Source organism: Pogona vitticeps, chromosome 2 (assembly GCF_051106095.1).
Source record: "Pogona vitticeps strain Pit_001003342236 chromosome 2, PviZW2.1, whole genome shotgun sequence".
Classification (NCBI taxonomy): domain Eukaryota; kingdom Metazoa; phylum Chordata; class Lepidosauria; order Squamata; family Agamidae; genus Pogona; species Pogona vitticeps.
The window spans coordinates 91,357,493-91,380,762 of record NC_135784.1 but is presented as its reverse complement, the minus strand read 5'-3'; the positions used below and the strand labels follow the sequence as shown (position 1 = coordinate 91,380,762).

Sequence of the window (23,270 nt, the reverse complement as noted above, 5' to 3'; positions counted from 1 at the left end):
CTATGTTCAGTTTTGGACACTGCACTTTAAGAAGGATGCCCACAAACTGGAACAAGTTCAGAGGAGGGCAATAAAGACGACCAGGAAAGTCAAGTCCTATGAAGAAAAATGGAAAGAACTGGACATGTTGAGCCTTGAGAAGAGAAGACTAAAGGGAGATAGAACAGCACTTTTCTCAAATACTTGAGTATCATACTGAGAAGGGGCAGGATCTGTCATCCCAGAATGCAGGACACATACTAATAGGCTGAAGTTACAGGAAGCAAGATTTTGGCTGAATATTGGGGGGAAAATTCCTGTCAGAGCAGTACAACAAAAATTTCCTCAGGAGATGGTGAGCACTCCAACACTGGAGGCATTTAAGAGAAAATCAATCAGCCATCTGTGTGAGGGTTCAAATGGGGTCTCTTCTGGTTTGGACACTGTCACCAGAGGCTCATGAAATGCAAAGTCAAAACTGGGTTTTATTGGAACATTGAACAACAGGTTCTTGGCTTCTAACTGTGCTCCAACATTGTCTCTCGCAACCAACGGGTCCCACAAAGGAATCCAAACATCTCTGTTAAGCGGATTAAATTAAGAATCATTCCAGGGACTCTTGGTAAAGGGATTATTGTCATCCAAGTTCAAAAAGTCCATTCCTGGGTCTGTTAGTGGTATGGTCTCCTCATCTCTTGTATGGGAGCCCACGGTCCAGCCAGAACCCTCTCTGACAGGCTTCCTCCAGCCTCCATGCTCTTCTCTCCCTTTCTTCCCTCTCCACAGCTTCTTTCTCCTCCCTCAATCTCCAGCGCCACTCACGCGCCTCTGATTCCTCCCAATACGAGGGTCAAGGAGGCAGACCTCTTCTTCTGTAGTCTGGGAACCTGGACCTTTTTACACTTCCCGGTCCAGGAATCTTCCACCCATATTAACTCCCAGCCCCCCGGTATATCGTCCCTTGCCCCTTTTCTATCCCCGTTCCCACCTCCACGGTGGTTCTGCTCCTTTCTTCTTTTCCCACCATTTCCCCTTCAGTCTGAGTGGCTATAGTTACTTTAGCAAACCCCTGTTCTAGTTCCCTGGTGTCCACTCCCTGTTGTACCATCACGACAAGTGGTGCAAGGGGGTCTGTTTGCGCCTCCTGTTCTTCCTTAAGGGAGGACGACACTCCGCCGAGGGCTTCTACTCCCTTGCTTTGTGCCTCACAATCTGTCAGATATACGGTACTTTGATTCGAATACCAACACTGAGTGTGTGGTTGGACTTGATGATCTTGTAGGCTCCTTCCAACTCAGTTATTCTATGATTCTAAATTTGTGTAGGAGAACGTCGTTTAGTTGTGTCTGACTCTTCGTGACCCCATGGACCAGAGCACGCCAGGCCCTCCTATCTTCCACTGCCTCCCGGAGTTCTGTCAATTTCATGTTGGTTGCTTCGCAGACACTGTCCAGCCATCTCATCCTCTGTCGTCCCCTTCTCCTCTTGCCGTCACACTTTCCTAACATCAAGGTCTTTTCCAGGGAGTCTTCTCTTCTCGTGAGATGGCCAAAGTACTGGAGCCTCAGCTTCAGGATCTGTCCTTCCAGTGAGCACTCAGGGTTGATTTCCTTTAGAATGGATAGGTTTGTTCTCCTTGCAGTCCAGGGGACTCTCAAGAGCCTCCACCAGCACCACAGTTCAAAGGCATCAATTCTTCGGCGGTCTGCTTTCTTTATGGTCCAGCTCTCACTTCCATACATCACTGCAGGAAAAACCATAGCTTTGACTATTCGGACTTTTGTTGGCAAGGTGATGTCTCTGTTTTTTAAGATGCTGTCAAGGTTTGTCATCGCTTTCCTCCCCAGGGCAACCAGCCCCAAATGCCTTAGTTAACCATATTTCAAAAATGTTATCTTTCTACTGTGCTTTGTGGTTGCTTTAGGTTTGCCTTCATTTTGCTTTTGTATCTGAGAAATCATTAGTACCTATTCTAGCAGCTCTTCTTGTTCAGCTGAATAAGTCACAATGCCCAGCATAAATCCAGCAAACACTAGCAAAGAACACTGTGGAGAATTCAGACTTACCAATGACAAGAACCTTTTGCCTTGGTAATCACAAGCTTTTCTTGGTTTCTGTTCTTCCCCCCCCCCATATTTTTTCAAATCTGAACTATTTAATGATGTTGTAAGGATCCATCAAACTGCGTTCATTTGGCAATTAACATGCAACAAATGACATTTTCTTCTAACTGTTTATCTACAAAACAAAAAGTAATAAAGACTTATTGGAGGCTTCTTGTTTCTCCTTTGAAATTACAGTTGGCTCCATTTATCCTTTCTCCTATTGTGGGTAAAGAAAAAAGGCATAATATTTTAATTCTCTGCGGGATTGGATAGAAGTGGTATTTGTCTTTTCCAACTTGGACCTTTTCTAAAACAGTAGTTTCCAAGCGTGATGACAGTTTCTGTACAAGCTCTTTGTCTCTGAACTACTACAGCAGACACACTCACTGCTTGATCTGCAAGAAATAAGACTGCTTCATTCATTTGCCCACTTACAAACTCTGCTTCTGAGTTTTATTTCACATCAGAGACGATAATTTACGGTGGGTTAAATTCACTCTAATTAATCCCAGCAAGTCTTATTTTCCTTGTATTGTATGACAGAAAATGTCATTTAACTGAAAGAGTGTACTTTCAGAATTTAAGATAAATTGATGGCATTCATCTGTGGCTGACAGATTTCATTATTCTGATGAAATTACAAGTATAAAAGATTTGTTCATATCAATAACTGAAAAAAAAACCACCAGAATTCTTGGAGATGTGAAACTTCATAGACATTTTTAAAGCTCCATCTGTTTATGAAAAGAGGCTGAGAATTCTGCCTGTAAGGGAGAACAAAGAAATGACCTAGGGCATCTTCCAAATAAATGTTCTCTGTATTTCAAACATTAGATTTGTAACTCATTTTTAACTGTGTTTTTTGTTTCATTCATCAATTTATCCTCGATAACATTCTTGGTAGAGAAATCGTTTGGCAGCAGTATGCAAGAAAGACAAAACAGTCAGCTCTTCAAAGTTCTGAAAGAGAACAAATGTTGAGCTTAATGGACAGCATTCAGTACTATGTTACATAGTATTTGTTCATTTCAACCTTTCCCTTCCCAGCATATAAAAACAACTGGCAGGTAGGCTAACCAACTGGTTGGGGGGTGTAGCAAATACCTCTTTGTGAGAAGAGATGGTGGTAGCTCTGAAAAAGCCCCAGCAAGATAATATGCCAGAACTTACATGGTTTTAGTACAAAGATGGGAAGGCAAAATGTACGTAAAATGTTCAGAAAGTAAGTTGACAATGATTGGGTAAAGGCATGTGCCTGGTCTGAAGAATGGGACAGTGATTTCAATATGCAAGGTACTTGCAATAGACTTTGAAGGAACAGGGAAACTTTAATGAATGGGAACACAAAGATGGTGTCAGTTTTAAGACAGAATGTACTTGCAGTGTCCAATCACTTACAGTTTGGGGCTTTAAAGGTTTTACAAAAGACTGGTGAGGTCCTATATCAGGGGTCTCAAACTCAGTTTACCTGGGGGCCGCTGGAGGCAGAGTCTGGCTAAGGCTGGGCCGCATCAGATTTTCCACCAAGCGGAGCAAGAGCCTGAGGAAGCTGCCCAGGAGTTTCCTTAGCCCGGCTGAGGCTCCAAGGAGAAATGGGGGGAGGGGCGCGCGAGACCTTGTCGCCGGCCACGACCCCCTCCAGCTCCTTCTTCACTACCACCACCAGCAGCATCAGGACAAAGAAGCGGAGAAGGGAGGGAGTGCAGGCGACCGCCTAGCCGGGGGGGGGCACAACATAAAATTAAAAAAAAAACAAACCTCACAGAATTCACCTTGCCAAAGGAGAAAAGCCCCCACCGGTATCCGTGAAATTAAACAGAACAGGGCGCCCCCCCACAGGTGAGCGTACACACACACAAACACACACAGAGGTCCGGCAACCTTCCTCTGAAGGCCCCCCTCAAAAAAAGGCGCACTCAGCATCAGCAGTTACCCCCATGACGGAGGAGCAAACTTTGTAAGGTGAGCCCAGGCAGCCTCCAGAGCTGAGGCAACTGAAGCAGGAAGAAGAGGAGAAGGAGGAGGAAGTACCGCCGGGGCCCACCATAGCCTTGAATTGACCCTGTGTGGAGCACAAAGGAGACATATCAGGAAACTTTTTGAACCTCATAGCACCTTAGAGACATGGGCCTTTTGTAATCAGGGCCCAGAGTTTAAATTTTAAACCATTTGTCTTATGTATTTCCACAATGGAAAAAGCAGTGGAATTCCCCTTGCTTTGCTTGTTTTCCCCATTGGGGAAAATGGAATTTTTTTAAAATTTATTTATTGGATTTTTACTCCGCCCCTCTAGACAAAGTCTACTCAGAGCGGCTTACAATTAAAAAGTGGGGTGGAATGGGCAATTCCACAGTTATCTCCAGACTCAAACCAGAAATAAAAGCAGGATTTACTCCCTATGGTATGTATTCTCAAGTGAGAATGCTGGAACAAGAATTTGCTCTTTAAGTAGGAACAAGGGTTTGGGGAAGAGGGCACATCTGGATTCCTCACAGACCAAATCTACATCCTTCATTGGCCTGCAGCCTAGAAATTCCTTTCATCTTGTTGGGAGAATTTTGCTGTCCCTCTCATTATATTTAATTTTATTGCAAAACATTAAATGAGGCCATTTCATTGTTCACACCTAATTCTAGATCATTCATGAACAAGTTATAGAACTTTTATATTTAAATTTATATTTGCGAACAAGTTATAGCACCTTTAGGTGTGGAGAAATTACATTGTGTACTCTGCTGCAAACACTGACCATTTAGCCTTGTTACCTTATTTCTATTCTTTAAGTAGGATGGTAAATGTGAGGCATAAAGAGTGGAGTCATGTTGTTTATGCACATAGAAATGACAAAAAAGGCACTTTGTTTAATATGCCTCGTTCAGTTGAGTCTTGCCTTACAGAAGGGCAAAATCAGAATGATCTTCCCTGTCTTTTGCTTGTAGGTCTTGTGCCAGGAATAGCACTTGTCAAATATTTACTATTTTTCCCTCCTCCAGCATTGCAGAGTTTTAATTTCTTCCTTCTGCTTTTTTCCTTTTAGTACCTGGGGTATTCCCTTTCCTGTGATCCCTCTTTGCAGATGAGAATAACAGTTTTCTTAATACAGGTTGTAATGAATTCTGTTATCACACAGAGGGACTGCTGAGAAATCAAGAGAGTGAAAGCAGCAATGAGCATGAACAGAAAGCCTTCTTTTGAACTTAGATTTATAATCTTAAAATTTTAGAATCTTAGAACTGCTGAGCTGGAAAGGACCCAATGGATCATCAGGTCCAGCCCGCAACAAGGAGGCACAGTGGGGATTTGAACTCCTAATCTCTGAGTCCACAGCCAGATACATAAACCACTGAGGTATCCAGCAGTTGAATGCTGCACCAAATAGCAATACTGAACATTAACAGGTTCACAACCAAAGAGTGAACTTAATTCAGTAACTTCATCCATTCTGACAACTGTGTGACCTTAAGCTTTCATTTGAGTTAGGCTTTAGTACCAATAACTATTGCAGTAAGAACATTTTGAAACTTCAAATTCTGAAGATGAATATTCTCCTATACTTGCTTTAATATCTTCCCCAGATTTGGTAGTGAGACTCAGATCTATTGTCTGCTGAGAATATGCAGTCCTATTCTAATACAATATTGAGAATCGCAAAGTCTCTTCAAATAGAGGTTAAAAGGCCACCTCTACCTATATCAGGTTTTCAATAGGATTCAGCACAACAGTGCTGCCCCAAAACAATTTGCTGTTTGGTCAGCTTCAACTGATCCTGTCAAGGAATAATGACAGAATTTATCAGCTGTGAAGCCAAAATCAAGAAAGATGTACAGAGTGCAAGAAGAGGATGCAGGTTTTCTCTTTAAACTCCCACAACCAGATGTTATCATTGTAGAAGGAACACAAGGTAAAAGCAAAGGTTAACAATATTCAACACCCTTGAACAGAAAGGGTTGAAAACTAGACTTGATAGGTAGAAGAATGTATTCAACAGCTGCACTGGGAATAAGATTTGCCAGCTATCAGCCTGCAATGGCAGCTTACCGTCAAAATTCCAACTATTACTAATGAGCTTGCCAGAGGATAGAAAGATCTTAGCCTTAATTTTCCAACAGAAAGCTTATTCATTGGCAGCAGTCCAGATAACATTCTGAAAAGCATGTTGGGGATTGTTCAACAAAAAAATATGTCTGCTGCAGTGGCACCAATAAGACATACATGGTTAAAATCTGGAATTTCAGAAGATTTAAGAACCAGAATAGAACTGCTATTTGATGGCAAAGGGCTTTTTAATAACAAAACTGTTGGGATCTTGGAGGATCTATTCAAAAACAGAAATATAGCAAAGCATATGGGGTTTGCATCTCAGCACATAAGGCAGTCAAATAGACAATTTAATCAGTCTTGGAAACTGACATATTCATTCAATAAGAGTAAGGTACCTCCAGACAGCTATAGAACATCTGGTCAGATCATACCATAATATTATAAATAACAAGATACTGGAGTTCATTGTCCAGGGACAGATTTTAAAAAAAGGTCAAATCAGCAACCAATATTTTTCTTTACATAGACAGCTGGTTGCTTGTTGCAGATATGAGATGTTTGCTTCTGAAGACAGTTCATTTCATGCTATGACTGCTGGCATATCTTGGAATCAAAACCAGTTTAAAGAAGTCTAAACCTACCAGACCCAATCAATACATGGGAACAGTGATAGACTATGTCATAGTAATGGCTTAGATAAAAGTAAAGGTTCCCCTTGACATTTAGTCCAGTCGTGTCCGACTCTAGGGCATGGTGCTCATCCCTGTCTCCAAGATGTAGAGCCAGCATTTGTCCGAAGACAGTACCCGTGGTCATATGGCCAGTGCGTCTAGACACGGAACACCGTTACTTTCCCACCGAGGTGGTACCTATTTATCTACTCGCATTTTGACATGCTTTCGAACTGCTAGGTTGGCAGGAACTGGGACAAGTGACAGGAGGCTCACTCCATTGCGTGGATTCGATCTTACAACTGCTGGTCTTCTGACCTTACAGCACAGAGGCTTCTGCAGTTTAACACGCAGCACCACCACATCCCTAAATAAGGGCTTACTTACCACCAAAAAGAATATAGAAAATGATAACATTACTGACAAAGTTTCAAAAGAATTCAGTAGTCACAGTGCATACAGTGCAAAAACTACTCAGGCTAATGATGTCAGTAGCAGCAAGTTTTGCTCATGCAAGGCTGGGTATTAGACTTCTGCAAGCCTCTCATGCTTTTACAGCATGAGGGAAAACAATTGAAAGAGGCTTACAGTGACACCAAATCTCACAACTCAGCTGCTATAGATAGATTTCATTTTGCCATGGACATACCTTTCAAACAACCACTGTTCTTATAACTGCAGATTTATAGGTTGGGGAGTCCATTGCCATTGCAAAGAGATTTAAGCTGTTCAGTCATCAACAGACAAACTTCACTGTATTAGTCATTTGGAAAAGCTTGCAGTTCTCAAAACTCTTAAGACCAGAGGTCAACACCTGGTCCGCGGCTCGTTGCCAGTCCATGGCTTGATCCCGACCGGGTCGCGAATACAGACCTCCCCCCCATGCATTCCCCTCCCCACAGTTGCTTTGCACACACACGTGCATGCCAGCACCCATGTGAGCACTTCACCCCTTCAGGCATGCACCCGCACATGCAAAGCAGCTGTGGGGAGGGGAGTGTGTGCAGGGGGCAGAAGGTCTGTCTTCGCAGCCCGGCAGCAGCGACAGGGGTGGCCCAGAGCCGGGAGGCTGTGCATGGCCGGGTACTCCAGCTGCTGGCCTCCCGGCGGGCTCCAACAAGGCCAGGGTCGCTGCCCTCAGCAGGCCGATGCTGCCGCTGGTGCCTCCAGCTCCAGAACCGGCACCAGCGGCTATTCATCATTTGAATTTCCCGTCACGGAGAGCGGCGAGGAGCCCAAACCCCGGGCTCGTTAGAGCCCGTTGGGAGGTGAGTGGCCGGAGGGAGCATCCCGGCCATGTTCAGACTCCCAGGCTGCTGCCGCCGGCACACACTTCTGCACATGTGCCTTTAGCACGTACATTTCCCCAATGCTTTGCACATGCATCTGAGAGTGCAAGGGGGCGCCCCCGCCTCCCTCAGAGGCTCAGCCAGTCCGTGGTAGGAAAAAGGTTAACAATCTCTGCTTAAGACCATTTGAAACATTAGTACTTGGCAGGACAGTACAGATTGTCAACAGACAACCCTGCCATGATATACTATAGCAACAAGCAAGGGAGTACACACTCCATGTCTCTTCTTTTGCTTGCAGTAGAACTCCGCATTTACCCCTTGGCTATACATTTAGCAGGGAAAGACAATCATGCAGCAGATATCCCAAGTCATCAGACACAAACTCATGAGTGGAAACTGTCTTCTCTTATTTACAAAACCAAATAGATTAGCAGGGGCAGGCACAAATGGATCTCTTCACTTCTTTACAGAACCACAAGTGCAGCACTTCTCATGGATGGGCTGAGACAGTCCCTCTAGGAGATGCATTCGTTCTAGGAGGTTCATTCAATAGCATGGATACTTCAAGCATCATGAAAGCCAGTAACAAAATATTCGTATATGTTGTTAGCCGCCTAGAGTGGTCTTAACCGACCAGATAGGCGGGATATAAATTAAGTAAATAAATAAATAAATACACATTCAAGATCAAAAAGGAGGACTTTAGCCATTATTGTTAAAAATATATTTAACTGCAATTGCGGCTTACCAACTGGATCATTCTCTTCAACTTTGTTCACAAACCCAATATGTAAGATATTCTTAGGTTGTCTGCATAACCTGTGTCCTTACCTCTAATATTGCAGTGGTATTTGTCTGTGGTTTTCACACAGCTACTGAAAACCCCATTTCAGCCTACAGCAACTGTAGATTTGCATTTACAGGTATTAACTTTTTAAACAGTATTTTGATTGGTAATGATGACAAGTGAACTGTATGTGAGGCATGACAGACTTTGTAGTTTCACAAAAAGGAAGTTATTCTTTATCCACATGTGATTTTTTTGCCAAAAGGCATATTGCATTTTCACACATCATCCTAGTGTTTGGCAAAGTGGATAGTTGAGACAATTTCCACATGATACAAATGGCAAAAATGCTTTTGCTGAAGAATTTAAAGAGCCATTCAGTTAGAGCAGTATCAGCCTTAACAACTTTCTTAAGAGTTATAAAGCTGCAAGACTAGTGTAAAGCTGCTACTTGGCCACAACAGCTTACATTTGTGAAACATTATAGATTGGACATTAGAGTAAGATCAGATGCTTCCTTTGACAGTGCTGTTCTGTTTTCCTTATTGGCATGACTTTCCTCCTGCTGGGTAGGTGAGCTAGTGAGTCACCGATGCTCATGAATCACAGGAACCATGAAGAAGAAGAATTTGCATTACCTGTAACTAGTTCTTTGAGTGGTCATCTATGATTTTGTACAACCCACCCTTGCTTCCATCTGTCATGCTAAATCAAAGATGAGCTCAGCAGCAAATGGAGGGGAATTTAGGAGCAGCCATTGAAAATGGGGTATGTGTACCAAAAGGGGTGAAGAAACAGTTGTTCAGCTCTGAAACATTCCAGTGATCATCTGTGCAGGCACAGAACTGCCCAGGATTTCAATTCAAATATGACCATTTCATGAAATTATATAGTGGTGGCGCTGCGGGCTAAACCGCAGAAGCCTGTGCTGCAGGGTCAGAAGACCAAGCAGTTGTAAGATCGAATCCACGTGACGGAGTGAGCTCCTGTCACTTGTCCCAGCTCCCGCCAACCTAGTGGTTCGAAAGCATGCAAATGCAAATAGATAAATAGGGACCACTTTGGTGGGAAGGTAAAAGTGTTCCGTGTCTAAGTCGCACTGGCCATGTGACCACAGAAAGATTGTCTTCAGACGAACGCTGGCTCTATGGCTTGGAAACGGGGATGAGCACCGCCCCTTAGAGTCGAACACGACTGGACAAAAATTGTCAAGGGGAACCTTTACCTTTACCTATAATTCTTATCTTGGAATGGCAAGCAAGTATCCTCTGAAGATCTCAACAATCAATAGGAAAAGGCCAGCTTTGTATTCTTGAAGGCTTTCATGGCCAGGATATGATAGTTGTTGTGGGTTTTCCAGGCTGTTTGGCCATTTTCACACTGGCACAGCACGGCTCCCACCCCGGCGTTAGAAGCATCAGTGTAGACGATGAATTCTCTGCTGAAGTCTGGAACATGCAACACAGGGTGATTGGTTAATGCTTCTTTTAGCTTTCCAAAAGCCACCTCGCAGTCATGGGACCATAGAACATGGTCATTGCTCCTTTTCTTCATCAGCTCTGTATCAATCCGATGTAACACTCCCTTGGCTACACCAGGTTTGCTGGAGAAAACCTGCTGATACTTATTAACCAATGTTCTCAGATCACTCTGCTGTTCTATGGATAGAGCAGGGCTGATCTTCACCTCCTCTGGGATGAACTTTTGCTGACCGCTCTCTTCCCAGAAAGGTAACTCATGTTCTCCTTTATCAGCTGCTTTCATTGCAAACAGCACATTTTTTCCTTCTGTATAATATGACTTAAAGGCATTTACATGAACTACCCTCCTGCCTAGGGGTTCATTTCCCTCAATAATGTAATTGAGGTCACTCATTTCATGAATAACTCTATATGGACTGTTCCAGCTCAGTTGTAGCTTGTTCCCCTTGATGGGCCTCAACAGAAGGACCTCATCTCCAGGATTAAATGGACGTTCCCCAGCCTTTTTGCCACACCACAGTTTCTGTTTGACTGTTTGTGTTGTGCCTTGCTGAGTTTTTTTTCCCTGGGCTTTCTTTTTGTCTCCTGGTCACATGGCCTGGGGGTGGGGCCTAGGGGTGGGACTTCCTGCTTTATAAGAGCGTGTCTCAGGACCCTGAACCCTTTTCCCTGGGAAGCTGGGAAATTCTCAAATTCTATCTCTGGCCTTAATATGCTAAATAGGAAAGCCAATTAGATTTGCATAAGCCGGGGAGTCAGGAAAGTTTTGAGGATCAGATCATACTTTTGCACTATTAAAGAGCAGACCGGGTAGGTGGGGCTCGTCAGCCATGGAAGGCAACCCATCTAGGAGAAGGAAAACTCCAATTTCAAACCTCCACTGCCTCGTGGCTATATCCACTCATGGAAAAGGCTTTTGGAGTTAACCTCGAGGCAAAATCTGGAGCTGGAGTCCCGAAGGCAGCATGTGTCATTCTGCCAACTCCTGCGACATTGCTGGAACCAGTTGTATTGGCTCTTGCCTTTCCATTGGACCATTTCAGCAATGTGGAGAGGGGGGATCTGCTGCTTGGGTAACAGCCTATCCTCCATATTACCTTACCCGGGCTTCATGCTCTGGAGAGGACACTCCTCGATTCAGAGCATGTTACCATAGTCTCTCGAGACTGAAGGATGCCTATGATGGTGATGGCCATTTTCTTAAGGTTTTTCTTCCTAACATTTTGCCAGTCTCTGTGGCCAGCATTTGTTCGTCAACACAGAAGGCTGAACATGGCTTAGTAGCTAATAATCAGCCAGTGTGTTTCCTTTCACAGAGATGTAATATCTGTAGTTAGGTACCTCCTGGAGCATTCTTGTTGTAGAATGCAGTGATCAGATATCAAAGATTATCTTTTGAAAAAATCTCATTTTATGGTTAAAACAAATAATGACAACCATTTTCTTTCCCCACCCCATGCCTTTTGTTTACTTTTGTTTCTCACTTACAATTGGACTTTCAAGACATAAGAAATATTGTAAAAGCTGGGGCAGGGAGATGTTCTCATGAAATCTAGCACTTACTGGGTATATCTCAGAGCCTGCTCGGAGAGCACATAAATAATTGGGGAATAATCAGCAGGGTTTGAGTTTAAAAGGGAGTCAAATAATGGCAACTGTTGGGGCTTGGGGTGATAGGATTAAATGTCTTTATGATCACCTGTCAGCCGTTGCAGTACCATCCTTTCTTCACTTACTACAATGCCAGTTATACATAGTAATACCCATGATGCCTCAGGGATTCTGGAGCTTTTCTTCCTCCATGCCACAAGCCATGCTGGTGAGAGGATTCAGGGGCTTCCGCTTTAAAGCTGTACTTTTCAGTTTTGTGGTAGTGATGAGCAGGTGAAGGAATATGAACAGGCAATGGAGTTTTTATTGTAAGATGGCAGAAATAGCTACAGTATTCCCACATGATGGTGAAAACATAGCAGTCTTAGCTATATCAGTTTTCTCCCATCCTCACCTACCATTTGAGATGCAGTGAATTTGACCAGGGAGGGACGGAGCCCTCGGAAGACATGACTGACTGCCTAAGTTCCTGTGTCACCTTGCACAGTGGTTGTGGTAGGGAGACTGTGAAGGAAGAAAAAGACAGCCCCTCCCCCATTGTCCCAAGACAAAGGTGGGAAGGGGAGGTGAAAAGATAAGTAGCAGATGGTGATGATAGGCTACAGTGAGCAAAGCTCTTTCTCTGTCTTATGCATGTGCACATACCACCTGCCAGAGGAGGCCACATGTCTCCCACCAAATGTTTGCCAGCTATTTCATCAAATACCTGCCATCAGTGGGGCTCCTGAGAGACAAGGCATTGTGGGAGAGGTGGCTTCAAAAATCACCATATGCATGCAAGCAGTGGGAGACTTGCTAGTCTTCCCTTCTCACTGATCTTTGACCTGAACTACTGAGAGTGTCTTGGTGTTTTTCCTTCTCCTGCTACACTGAAGGAAGCATCGGTGACAGAACACACTCTGCCTGCTACTACCAATCTGGCTGCTCTTTGAAGAGCGTGTTGCATTCATCCATCACCTGAAGTTCAGAACCTCCACACATTTTCCAGTCTGGCTCTTGCCTGCTCTGCTGCCATTGCTCTCCGCCACATCTGTGCTCTCACAGCCACACTTTACCTATGTGAACTCTTGCTCACACCACGTTTGAGAACCAGCACTCTACAGTACACAAGAAAGAAAGAAAAATGTTTTAGTTCAGAGGATGGAAATATTGGTTGATCATTTTTGTAAGGTCTCGTTATTTATTTGTTTTATATTTATATGCTACCTTTTTTCCCATAGGGACACAAAGCAGCTCACAACGATTAAAACTATACAATGCTTACAAATTTAAAATACTATACACAAACTATATTAAAAACAATTAAGTATTAGACATTATTAAAATGAAGGTTAAAGACGTTTTAAGAACATTGTTTTACAAATTTAAAATCTCTGAATTCATTAAAGTTCCATCATACTTCCCAAGTGTACCGTGATCTTCAGAAGAATGGGCTGTCTTAGGTTCTTTGGAGTTATAAAGACAGGATATAAATTTAATAATTTTAAGTCTCACTATGACTGGGCTAAAACTAGGTTGCTACTATTAGCACTCCCCATGCCTGCAAACATTTTGTTCATGCTGTCATTACAAAAGGGCCCTTACCATCAGCAGAGTTTTTGTGCCCCCTCCCCCCAATTTAGGTTTATGGAGCTCAAGTTAGTGGAACTCAGGAAAATAAAGTTATCAGTGATGCACCAGTGTCCATATTGATGTGGCTACCTCTTTTGCTGAGGCCTGAGGAAATTGCTGCCACCACCACCCCTGCTGCTGCTTAAAAAGGACCAGCTGGGGCAAAATAATTAAATTTATGGCTTTACTCACCACTTGCTCTGAAGGTTCTTTCTGCTCATAGTCTGGGAGCTGTGGCTGGAACTTTGGGGTGGGTGGGTGGTAGGAAGTGCTTTCTCACTCTGGATGTATCTTACCAAGCAATTGAACTATATAGGAGTTCTGGAATTAAGTACATTTCATATGTATTCTTCCCCCACCCCCCCAGCAGTGGTTATTAGAACTGCTTGAAGAATGTTAGTAGTCCAAAAACATAAATCTACACACCTCTAGTAATTATATAATGCAGTGGTGCCTCGCTTAACGATTGCCTCGTTTAGCGATGAATTCGCATAACGATGTGTTTTTTTAGAAAATAATATGCATCGCATAACGATGTTTCCTATGGGCGATTTTCGCTTAGCGAAGTTTGGGACCATGCTTCGCATAACGAATGCGATTTTAGGTCCCCTGCTTCACTTAACAATGTTTTTTTTTTCAATTTAAAAAGTGTCTTAGAAGGGTCAAAAACGGTTCTAAATGCTTGGATTCGTTAGAGGACCCCTTAAGTCATGTGCAAACCTGATTTGGCTTTGATCTGACTTTTCGTTAATTTTTTGTGAATTTTTTTTTGGCCCATAGGAACCAATGGACCTGTCAAAATCTGACAGCTCCATGCTTTCCTATGGGGGAGAAAACAATTTACATAAAATTAACGAAAGTTCAGATCAAAGCCAAATCAGGTTTGCACACAACTTAGGGGGTCCTCTAACGAACCCAAGAATTTAGAACAGTTGCTGAGTCTTCATTAATTTTTTGTGAATTTTTTCTTCCCCCATAGGAAATAATGGAGCTGTCAGAAAAATTCACCATAAATTAATGAAAAGTCAGATCAAAGCCAAATTAACTTTTGCATCCGTTTTAGAGGGTGCAGAAGCTAATCCAAGCATTTAAAACCATTTTTGCCCCTTGTATGACACATTTAAAATTGCAAAAATTGACTTCGCAAAGCCCTTGAAATGTATTGAGTCAGCTTCAATACATTCCAATGGAGGATACATTGTTTCGCTTAGCGATGTTTCCTATGGGTTTTTTCGCTTAACGATGGCAATCCGTTCCAATTGGAACGGATTAACCGGTTTCCAGTGCATTCCTATGGGAAATGGTGTTTCGCATAGCGATGGTTTCACATAGCGATGTTTTTTTTGGAACCAATTAACATCGCTATGCGAGGCACCACTGTACATTTGTAGACTTCTGTTTCTGAAGGCCTAAATACAAATCTTTATCTCTTATTTTTGTTTCCAGTGTCTAAATGCCCTTGTGGTGGTAGTTACCTTGCTGGGACAATAGGCCTATTGTGGATTTAATAATAATTTATTAAACTGAATTTTAAGAAGGGCAAGAAATTGTTAATCTATAGCCAGAATAATGAATTGTATCTCATTCAGTGTTTCAATCTGTACCCATGATGGAAACTAACTTATAAAAGTATTCTTCCTCTTACATACATTTTTTTTAGCTGTTATGATACTCTAGAATGGAGAATGAAATATTTATAAATGAGATAAGAGGAGCATGAAAAGAAATCCAAATATACCTATATGAGTTTATGTTAATCAGCACTTCTATACCTTATTTTCATGATTTATCTGGTTAAAATAATCAAAATAGTATGTTGTGTGTTAGTATTAGGCAGTCTTTGATCCTATTAAAAACACTACAAATTATAGAGCACAGCTACCAGAATTCAAGAAAGAGAAATTAATTTGTGGACTCCTGAGATTTCTTGATCTGCCTAATTGAAATGGTCATATAGGGTAGTATTTTGCAAGCTTGTCCCAAAATTATCTTCATACCATTTCTACTAATGAAAAACTGCTTCTTCCTGAAGCAGCTTTCATTCAAAAATTAATGTGTAGAATAGAACTGCTGTCACCTGTCAGAACCACTGGTCGTTGATACATATTTAGTACTCTTAATAACTTCGGTATTTAAACTTGTACTTGAATAGCAAATGAAGGACAACTCAATACTGAGTTTGCTTTACAGAATAAAAGTGGGATAAAGGAAAGTGTTGGGGATTGCAGTAAGAAACCAACCAACAATAATCTTAACGAAGCCTTTGTTGGATCATTAGAATATTTGCCTTAGCAAACATAGCCAGACAATCTTTTAAAGTCATTTTGGAGCCAATCGGTTTATAAGTGGGCATGGTACTTTAAAACAGATTAAGTACATTTTTATTGGTTAAAGCACTTAAATTCATTTCTAAGCTTCCTGGAATGCATGTACTCAACAGTAGCTCTACTTCATTTACTTAGAGTGGTGAAATTTACATCCATATTTAATCTAGGAATGAAAGAAAGTTCTTATAGGATGTTGGCACACTTTCAAAGTCTTGCAAAGAGAATGCATTTCTTGGCTTCCCATGGACATTCATTGGTCCATAATTCTACAACTAGCATTGAGTTAATTAATGCTTTTGTACAAATAAAAATTTTAATCTGTTGTGGACTGTTGCTAATTATAGATCTGTAGCAGCACATTACATATCTCAACATGTTCAGCACAGGAAGACCACTTTAGTAGCCTGTCTTTCAAATGTCCAGTAAGGTCTCAATACACAAACAAAAACATTTGTTTTCTACCCAGATATTAGTAGTTGTTTCAGAGTAATAATGCACAGGAATGTATAAATGTTTTCATATTCTAGTAAGATGAATTTATCTATACATTAACATGTAGTATTCTTAGAACAACCTGAAACACAGCTGTGTATGGCTTTTGAATCTAATGGTCTACACTACTTGCTATGTGTGCTCTTTGTTCTGGATCTGACAGCCCTTGAATGACATACTATTGACGGATATTTCCAGCTTTGGGAACTAATTGTAAAAAACAGATGAGATACATATATTTGTAGGTAAAATGACAGCTCACTGAAGTACGAAGTTTTATTAAAGGCTGAAAAACTTCGACTTCCATTGTATTCAGAAAATGCTTATTTACCATTGTGCTTACTGTCAACTTTTAGGTATGGATGTGTGGGGGTCGCATGGAAGATATCCCTTGTTCCCGCGTTGGTCATATTTATAGAAAATATGTCCCTTATAAGGTTCCAACAGGAGTAAGCTTGGCAAGGGTAAGAGACTATCTTGCTATGATTCCTTTGTATTTTTACCAAATACAAAGCATACCCTTCTAGAAAAAAGTTATTGTACTGCTGTTTGAAAAGCATTCATGTGTTAGCATGACAGTCCTGCTCCTATGTGCTTTACCTGCACATATTATCCTCACAGCAATGGGCAAAAAGGTCAATTAAAGGAACCTGTCATTTTACTGCTTTCCAAATTTGATTGGCCGTCATTATTTATTTTTTTATTTTATTTTATTTTATTTTATCGGACTTCTACCCCACCCATCCAGACCAGAGGTCTACTACCATGAAGGCCTAAAGATCCTGACAAGTACATGTATAATTCATGTCACTGACAGTAATTTTTCACTTACCCATCTAGGAGGAAAAAGCTGGCAGTTTTCAAGACAATTTAGAATATGTTCACTTGAAGAACCTAATTCCCACCCCAGTAACTCAGAATTTCCCCTCTTATTGTGTAGTGAATTTTTACATTGAGAGATGTTTTATCTGAGGTATTTTGATACCCAGAGGTTTTTACCTGATATCTAAATGTACATTTTGAAACATGAATAGATGCTCCCTCTTGTGGGAAAAGACAATAATGATGGAACAATACCTGATGGCTGAAATGTTAAAACTTCATATTCATAATTGACTGCCAAAACTATATACCCAACTTTTAAATAGTTTTCCCTATTAATGACTAGGTGCTAGAGTGATTCAATGTTTGTAGGATTTACTAGTGTCCAAACTTGTTATTTGAACAATGTGCTATATACTGGGACTGTACTACAGATGCTGTACAGTGAAATATATACCAGTGTCTTTCTAGGACCTAGTAGTTAGCTCTTTGTGCTTGTTTCCACCTAAGATACTTAATGAGTCCCTCATGTCTGTCTGCAACATGTGTATCTACAGTAGACACACTCCTTAGCCACTTTCTCTATCACAAGATGTAGTACATTTTCAGTCTGTTCAAGGTTCCACATAGGTCTGTACTATGACTAAGACGGTACTCTCTTTCTCTGGAATGCAGATCTATAGGCTGACCTATTAGTCAAACAGAAAGTTTTACTTGTGAGCATCTTATATACGTGTACTAGATTTTACATGATAAATTCCAGAAGGGCAGCCCTCTTAGCTTGTTACAGCAAAGTTCTGTGAAACCTTTAAAGACTATTGTATTTATTGTGCCATTTTTGTGGGCTTGAGCACAGTTCATTACAAAAGCTTATACTACAACGTTGTTTTGTTTTTTAAAGTAGCTGAAGTCGCTTTCTGTATATAGTATTTTCTCAATAACACCTGACCTTTGTGACTAAAGATCTTATTTTAAGCTCTATAAAATTGCTTTTCTCACTCCCATGCAACAGACATAAAATAATGTAGAGTGACAATGTAATTCAGTTGCTATAGCTACAGCAGTGTTCATAAATGAGAATTTTTTGAGGCCTTATACTGTATATGTCAGGCAACTTCTTTGACTGGTGGATACTATTGTTTTTTTATGTCTTCCATTGGCACCTGTATAGAACTTAAAGCGGGTAGCTGAGGTGTGGATGGATGAATATGCAGAGTATATTTACCAGAGGAGACCAGAATATCGGCATCTGTCTGCGGGGGATGTGGCTGCTCAGAAGGAACTTCGCAATAATCTCAATTGCAAAAGCTTTAAGTGGTTTATGAATGAAGTTGCTTGGGACTTGGGAAAGTTCTACCCACCAGTGGAACCTCCAGCAGCTGCTTGGGGAGAGGTTGGTTTAATCAAGAAATAAAGCCATATTAGATGTGATCAGGAAATCCCATACAGTAATGCTGTGGTGTATGATTGCAGCTCTCTAACCATAGGGGGTCTACTAACTACTGATTCCATTCCAAAATGTAGGCAACCAATGTTCCCTCTAATTTTCAGCCCAACTGCATAGGGCTCTGCCCCTCAAACATGACTTTGCCCACACACACTTTCCCCCCCTGGCAGGTTTTCATCATGTGCACAGGCGCATGCCTTAGAATCTTGTAGGCAACCCATTGTTATGTATATGGTACCATTCCCACTTTTGCAGAATTGCTTACAGGAAGTGAGGGAAAGTATAGGTGCCTGAAATTTCCATTTCCATACATTCTTTGTAAGATGTGACATTTCCAGACATTTTCTCATAAAACATTTCTGTATAAAGCTTTTGTTCCGTCCATAGTCTGGGGTGCAGTTAAGGTGAGTTGGAACTAGAACTGAATGGTGTTGTCACACTTTCCATTGAATTGGCTTCTTAATGACACTGAAGCTCAGACTGATATGTACCCAAAAAATTTTAAGGCAATGAAAGCAGATTGTTGAGTATTCACTCCTTTTAAAACAGCCATCATGCATAGTGTCTTTACGTTAATGACAGCTGCTTTTATAGGATAGTGTCTTTGTTACATTAGCTGATGGTTTCTCCAGAACTAAATTTTACAGCTAATCTGTGACTTATTTTGCAGATCCGTAATGTAGGGACTGGTCTTTGTGTAGATACTAAACATGGAGCCCTGGGTTCGCCATTAAGGGTTGAATCGTGTGTAAAAGGGAGGGGAGAAGCAGCCTGGAACAATGTTCAGGTATGTCTTGGTTCTTTCTTTCTTTGAATTAATTTTCAAGAGTTTCCATACGTAGTTTTAGAAACAGATGTTTTATATAAAGTTGTCATTATTAAAATACTGTAAGGATTCTAGTTATATATTACTGACCAAAGTTTTTGCTAAGGCGCTCTGCTTCTGTAGTTTATTTGTTTTATTTATGCAGTTTATAGTTCTTTCCACTTGTAATCCACCATAAGAGGAGGACTCTTTGATTAGGGGTGCCAAAGAATCATTGTAAGAGTTATCAGTAACATTTACCTGGTTCCTTCCATGCAGTGAGCAAGCTGCAGTTAACTGGCTTTAATTCTGTGAGCAGGTGGGTGAAGAGATACTCTGAGCTATGGGGCAGAAACTTCTTTGCCATTTCTAGATAAAGAGTAATTCCAATTGAGATGTGACTGAGAGGCAAAGAGTTAGGCAAACAGCCACTCTTGCTTTCCATGTGTAGCCCTTCCGTTGAAAAGGAAGAGTGCAGAAATATCAACCATAGTACATGGATAATCTTTGATAGAGAATAGTAGTTAATTCTGAGTTTTAGAAACTTTTTCCCCATCTTTGGGAAGGGAAGGGGAGAGTTAAGCATATGCCAGATAGGTTAGTGGGTACCCACATGTTCTTGGACTAAAACTTCCAGAAGCCTTCACCACTAGGTATGATGGCCAGGGATTTCTAGGAGTCGTAGTCTGAGAACATTTGTGCACCCAGTGTTGGGAATCCCTGATCTAGCTGAAGAAGGATATAAGAAAATGCTAAGCTTAAGATTCAGCTCAAGTATTAAACTTACTAATGCACTTTGTAATAGCTGATTTAAATTATAAAAACGTGGCTGTGGCTACATAGCCAAATAGTGCAAGAATCGGTGGAAGTGTAAAATAGAGAAATTTGCTCTTTTTTGACTAATCACATGATGCAAAGGCCAATTTGAATCACTCTGGACCGTTTTGCTCAAATGCAGTTTTTTTTCTCTGCCGCTGGGTGCTTCTACTTTTTTCAAGCTGAAACAATACAAGTTCACTTTTCCCCATGTGATCTGTTGTTTTGTTCTCCAAATGGATGGGGTGATGACTATGAGGAGTATACTGGTGACATACTAAGCTGGGCATGATGTTTTGGACAGCAGGAACAGCATCCCCACAATATTTCTGCTTAGTTACCCTGTAGTGTTTTTCAATTTCTTTAAAACAAACTATGAAGTTTGATGCTATATTACCTTATCACTATATTGTATCCTGGTTTAATGCTAGATCACCTGTGCACCAAAAGATACAAATGAGTATGAAATAGAAACAACTCAGACGAAATACAGCAGACTATTGTGTTTCTGCATTATGTCTTTATGCATTTGTATGTTATAGAGAACTTTACAAAACTGACCAGCACTTGAAACAACTCACTGGCTTTACAATAAACCATAAAAGGAGATGGACAAGAGGGCAAGATCAAAGGAAGAAGCTGTGGGCTGTGGTGTGGATCAAACCACATCAGACTGAGGGACCAGTGTGTACACTGTCACCAAAACAATTTGCAGTTTCTTGGCGATCATCTAATTCAAACAAAAGCATAAAAAAGGGTTCTAATCAAGCTGCAGCAGAGCCAAATGACTTTGATTCAGTTTGCCAGTGTAGTCAAAGCCTCTGTAATTTCATATCTATGCATTTATATTTTGGGAAAGCACAGTTTGGATTCTACATGTGCACTAGTGCATTTTGATTATGAGCGCTCTGTTTACATACATTGTTCAGACAAGTGCATATTTCCTTACTGTTAGTGTTTTAGTTTAATGCTAAGGAGCCTTATGTAGAATTGCAGAATTTGTAACTTGTAGAACAATATATATTGGTAATTATGAAATGGCAACAAGAGGTGCAAAGAAAAATCAAATAGCCATTATGGAAGTATCCCAGCCCATGCTACATGATTTGAGACAAATGGTGTTAAATTAATGTAAATGATCTGAGGATTATTTTAATTCATGTGATAACAATTTTAAAGCATTTGAAACAAGACTGAAGAGTAAAATTGAGTGTTAAGAAAGAAACTGGTGATAAATAAGAGCATTTGGAAAAGAAGTTTCAGAGCTTTGAAGTAAGGATTGAATAGCTGGTTAGCAAAATACAGCAGTTCTTAATAGTAAAATGAAATTGCTTGTAGAAGAGCGACAAAGTAAAATGTTTGTTTTTAGGATACAATAGGTACAAACAAGGGGCAGCCATTCTTGAACACACTAGTCAAAGGAACAGAATCCAAATTAGAGAACTGATGAGAAAGGTGAAGGAAACAATGTAGTGCAAGGGTGGACAATCTCAGTAGGATTGAGGGATGCGGATTGGCTAGCAGCTTTTTTTTATTTTTATTTTATTTATTCGATTTATATCCCGCCCCTCTGGTACATTCTACCACTCTAGGTGGCTTCCAATATGACATAAATACATTAAAATAGCACAAAACATTGAGGACCAAAGAGTGAAGCTAAAGAGTCAGGGGAAAGAGGCAAATTTACCCACATTTATTATTTTTGAAGAGGATTTAATGTAGCAGCTGGGTGTTGTAAATGATGCTTTAGTATTTTTTGTTAAGTGAAGAAGGTGTTTATTAATTGGAAAAGTACCCTTATGCCCTCTGGTGGCCAATTAAAAGTTTTTAAAGTAGTCACCAGAGGGGGATTTTGTGGGCATAGAAATGCTGGCAGATCCTCAAAACATGTAAAAATGGTCTTGATGACCCCATAGAGCTCAAGAGGGCTTTCTGTAAAAGTTCATTTTTAAAAAATTAAAATTTGGACTTAGTTGGTATCAAAGCACAGAGGACTGCAAAAATGGCCCCAGAGGCTTTATGCAGCTAAAGCAGGGGTCCCCAACCCCCGGTCTGCAACCTGGCAGTGGTCTCTGGCCTAGGCAGGACTGGGCCACAGACACAGATCTCCTGCCCCCTGTGAGCACTTCCCCCGCGAGCACACCATGCTCCCTGTGAGCACAACATGCCCCCATGCGCATGTGAGTGTGATATTCCCCACGCAAGTGCGACACACATACCCCATGCAAGTGCAACACTCCCCCCCCCAACCAGTCTCTGGTTGGGAAAAGGTTGGGGACCACTGACTAAAGGATTCCATATTGTCCACCCCTGTGGTAGTAAACTGTGTACTAGTGTAACATTTTAAGCTGTTAGTAACTTCAGTAGTAAGAACTGACTCAAATGATAAGCAGACAGACATTGCACTTAAAGTAAATTCCAAAATGTTCCATTGGAGAAACCTAAATAGGGGTATTCTAAAGAAATATTCCAGTATTTTTCCAGAGTAAGACTTCAGAAGATAGTTCTTTGGAGCAAAAGAAGATCAGATGGATATAAAAATAGATGGTAGGAATGTATAGCTTTGGCTGTGTTGTGCACATATTATGTAAAGGGAAATAAATTAAGGTTTTGACAGATAAGTTGACTGAAGAGACAATAACATGTAAGTGATTTATCCTTTAAATGTGTTTCTGTTTCAAGCAGCAACAGAGATATATTAAAACAAAAGAAGAGGCATTGGCTTTTTTAAATGAATGGGATAAGAAGGACATTGAAGTTATGCTTCTAAATGATGATAGGCAGATAGATCAGGTAAGAGACAAATAGATAAGAGATTCTTTGCAAGATACTGTCTAGGATCCTATTGGTTAGATATGCTGGTGTTAAGTGCAGTGGCATAATTTGCAGCAGAGGCTTAAAAGTCACTGCTTGTATTCCTTGTGGCATGGCAACCATGTGAGTTGACTGGTCGTGAAGAACACAAGAAAACTTTTTAAACAGC

The 23,270-nt window shown here is 41.0% G+C and overlaps 1 protein-coding gene across 12 annotated transcripts in view; it reads left to right on the top strand.

The window, feature by feature from the left end:
* The window catches only part of GALNT10 (polypeptide N-acetylgalactosaminyltransferase 10), a 91,359-nt gene that overhangs the window by 50,768 nt on the left and 17,321 nt on the right, over positions 1 to 23,270 (top strand). For 5 of the 12 annotated variants that reach the window (XR_013541831.1, XM_078385613.1, XM_072990030.2 and 2 more), the window contains exons 8-11: positions 16,754 to 16,861; positions 18,391 to 18,612; positions 19,337 to 19,453; positions 22,970 to 23,080. Coding sequence is in view for 10 of the 12 variants with exons in the window: in XM_078385613.1 (XP_078241739.1) it covers positions 16,754 to 16,861; positions 18,391 to 18,612; positions 19,337 to 19,453; positions 22,970 to 23,080 (558 nt within the window). In the remaining 2 variants the exon portion in view is untranslated. Of the gene's footprint in view, positions 1 to 16,753; positions 16,862 to 18,390; positions 18,613 to 19,336; positions 19,454 to 20,829; positions 21,742 to 22,969; positions 23,081 to 23,270 lie in introns of those variants that run through there. The other 7 variants (XR_013541832.1, XM_072990031.2, XM_072990029.2 and 4 more) reach the window with 3 other exon arrangements.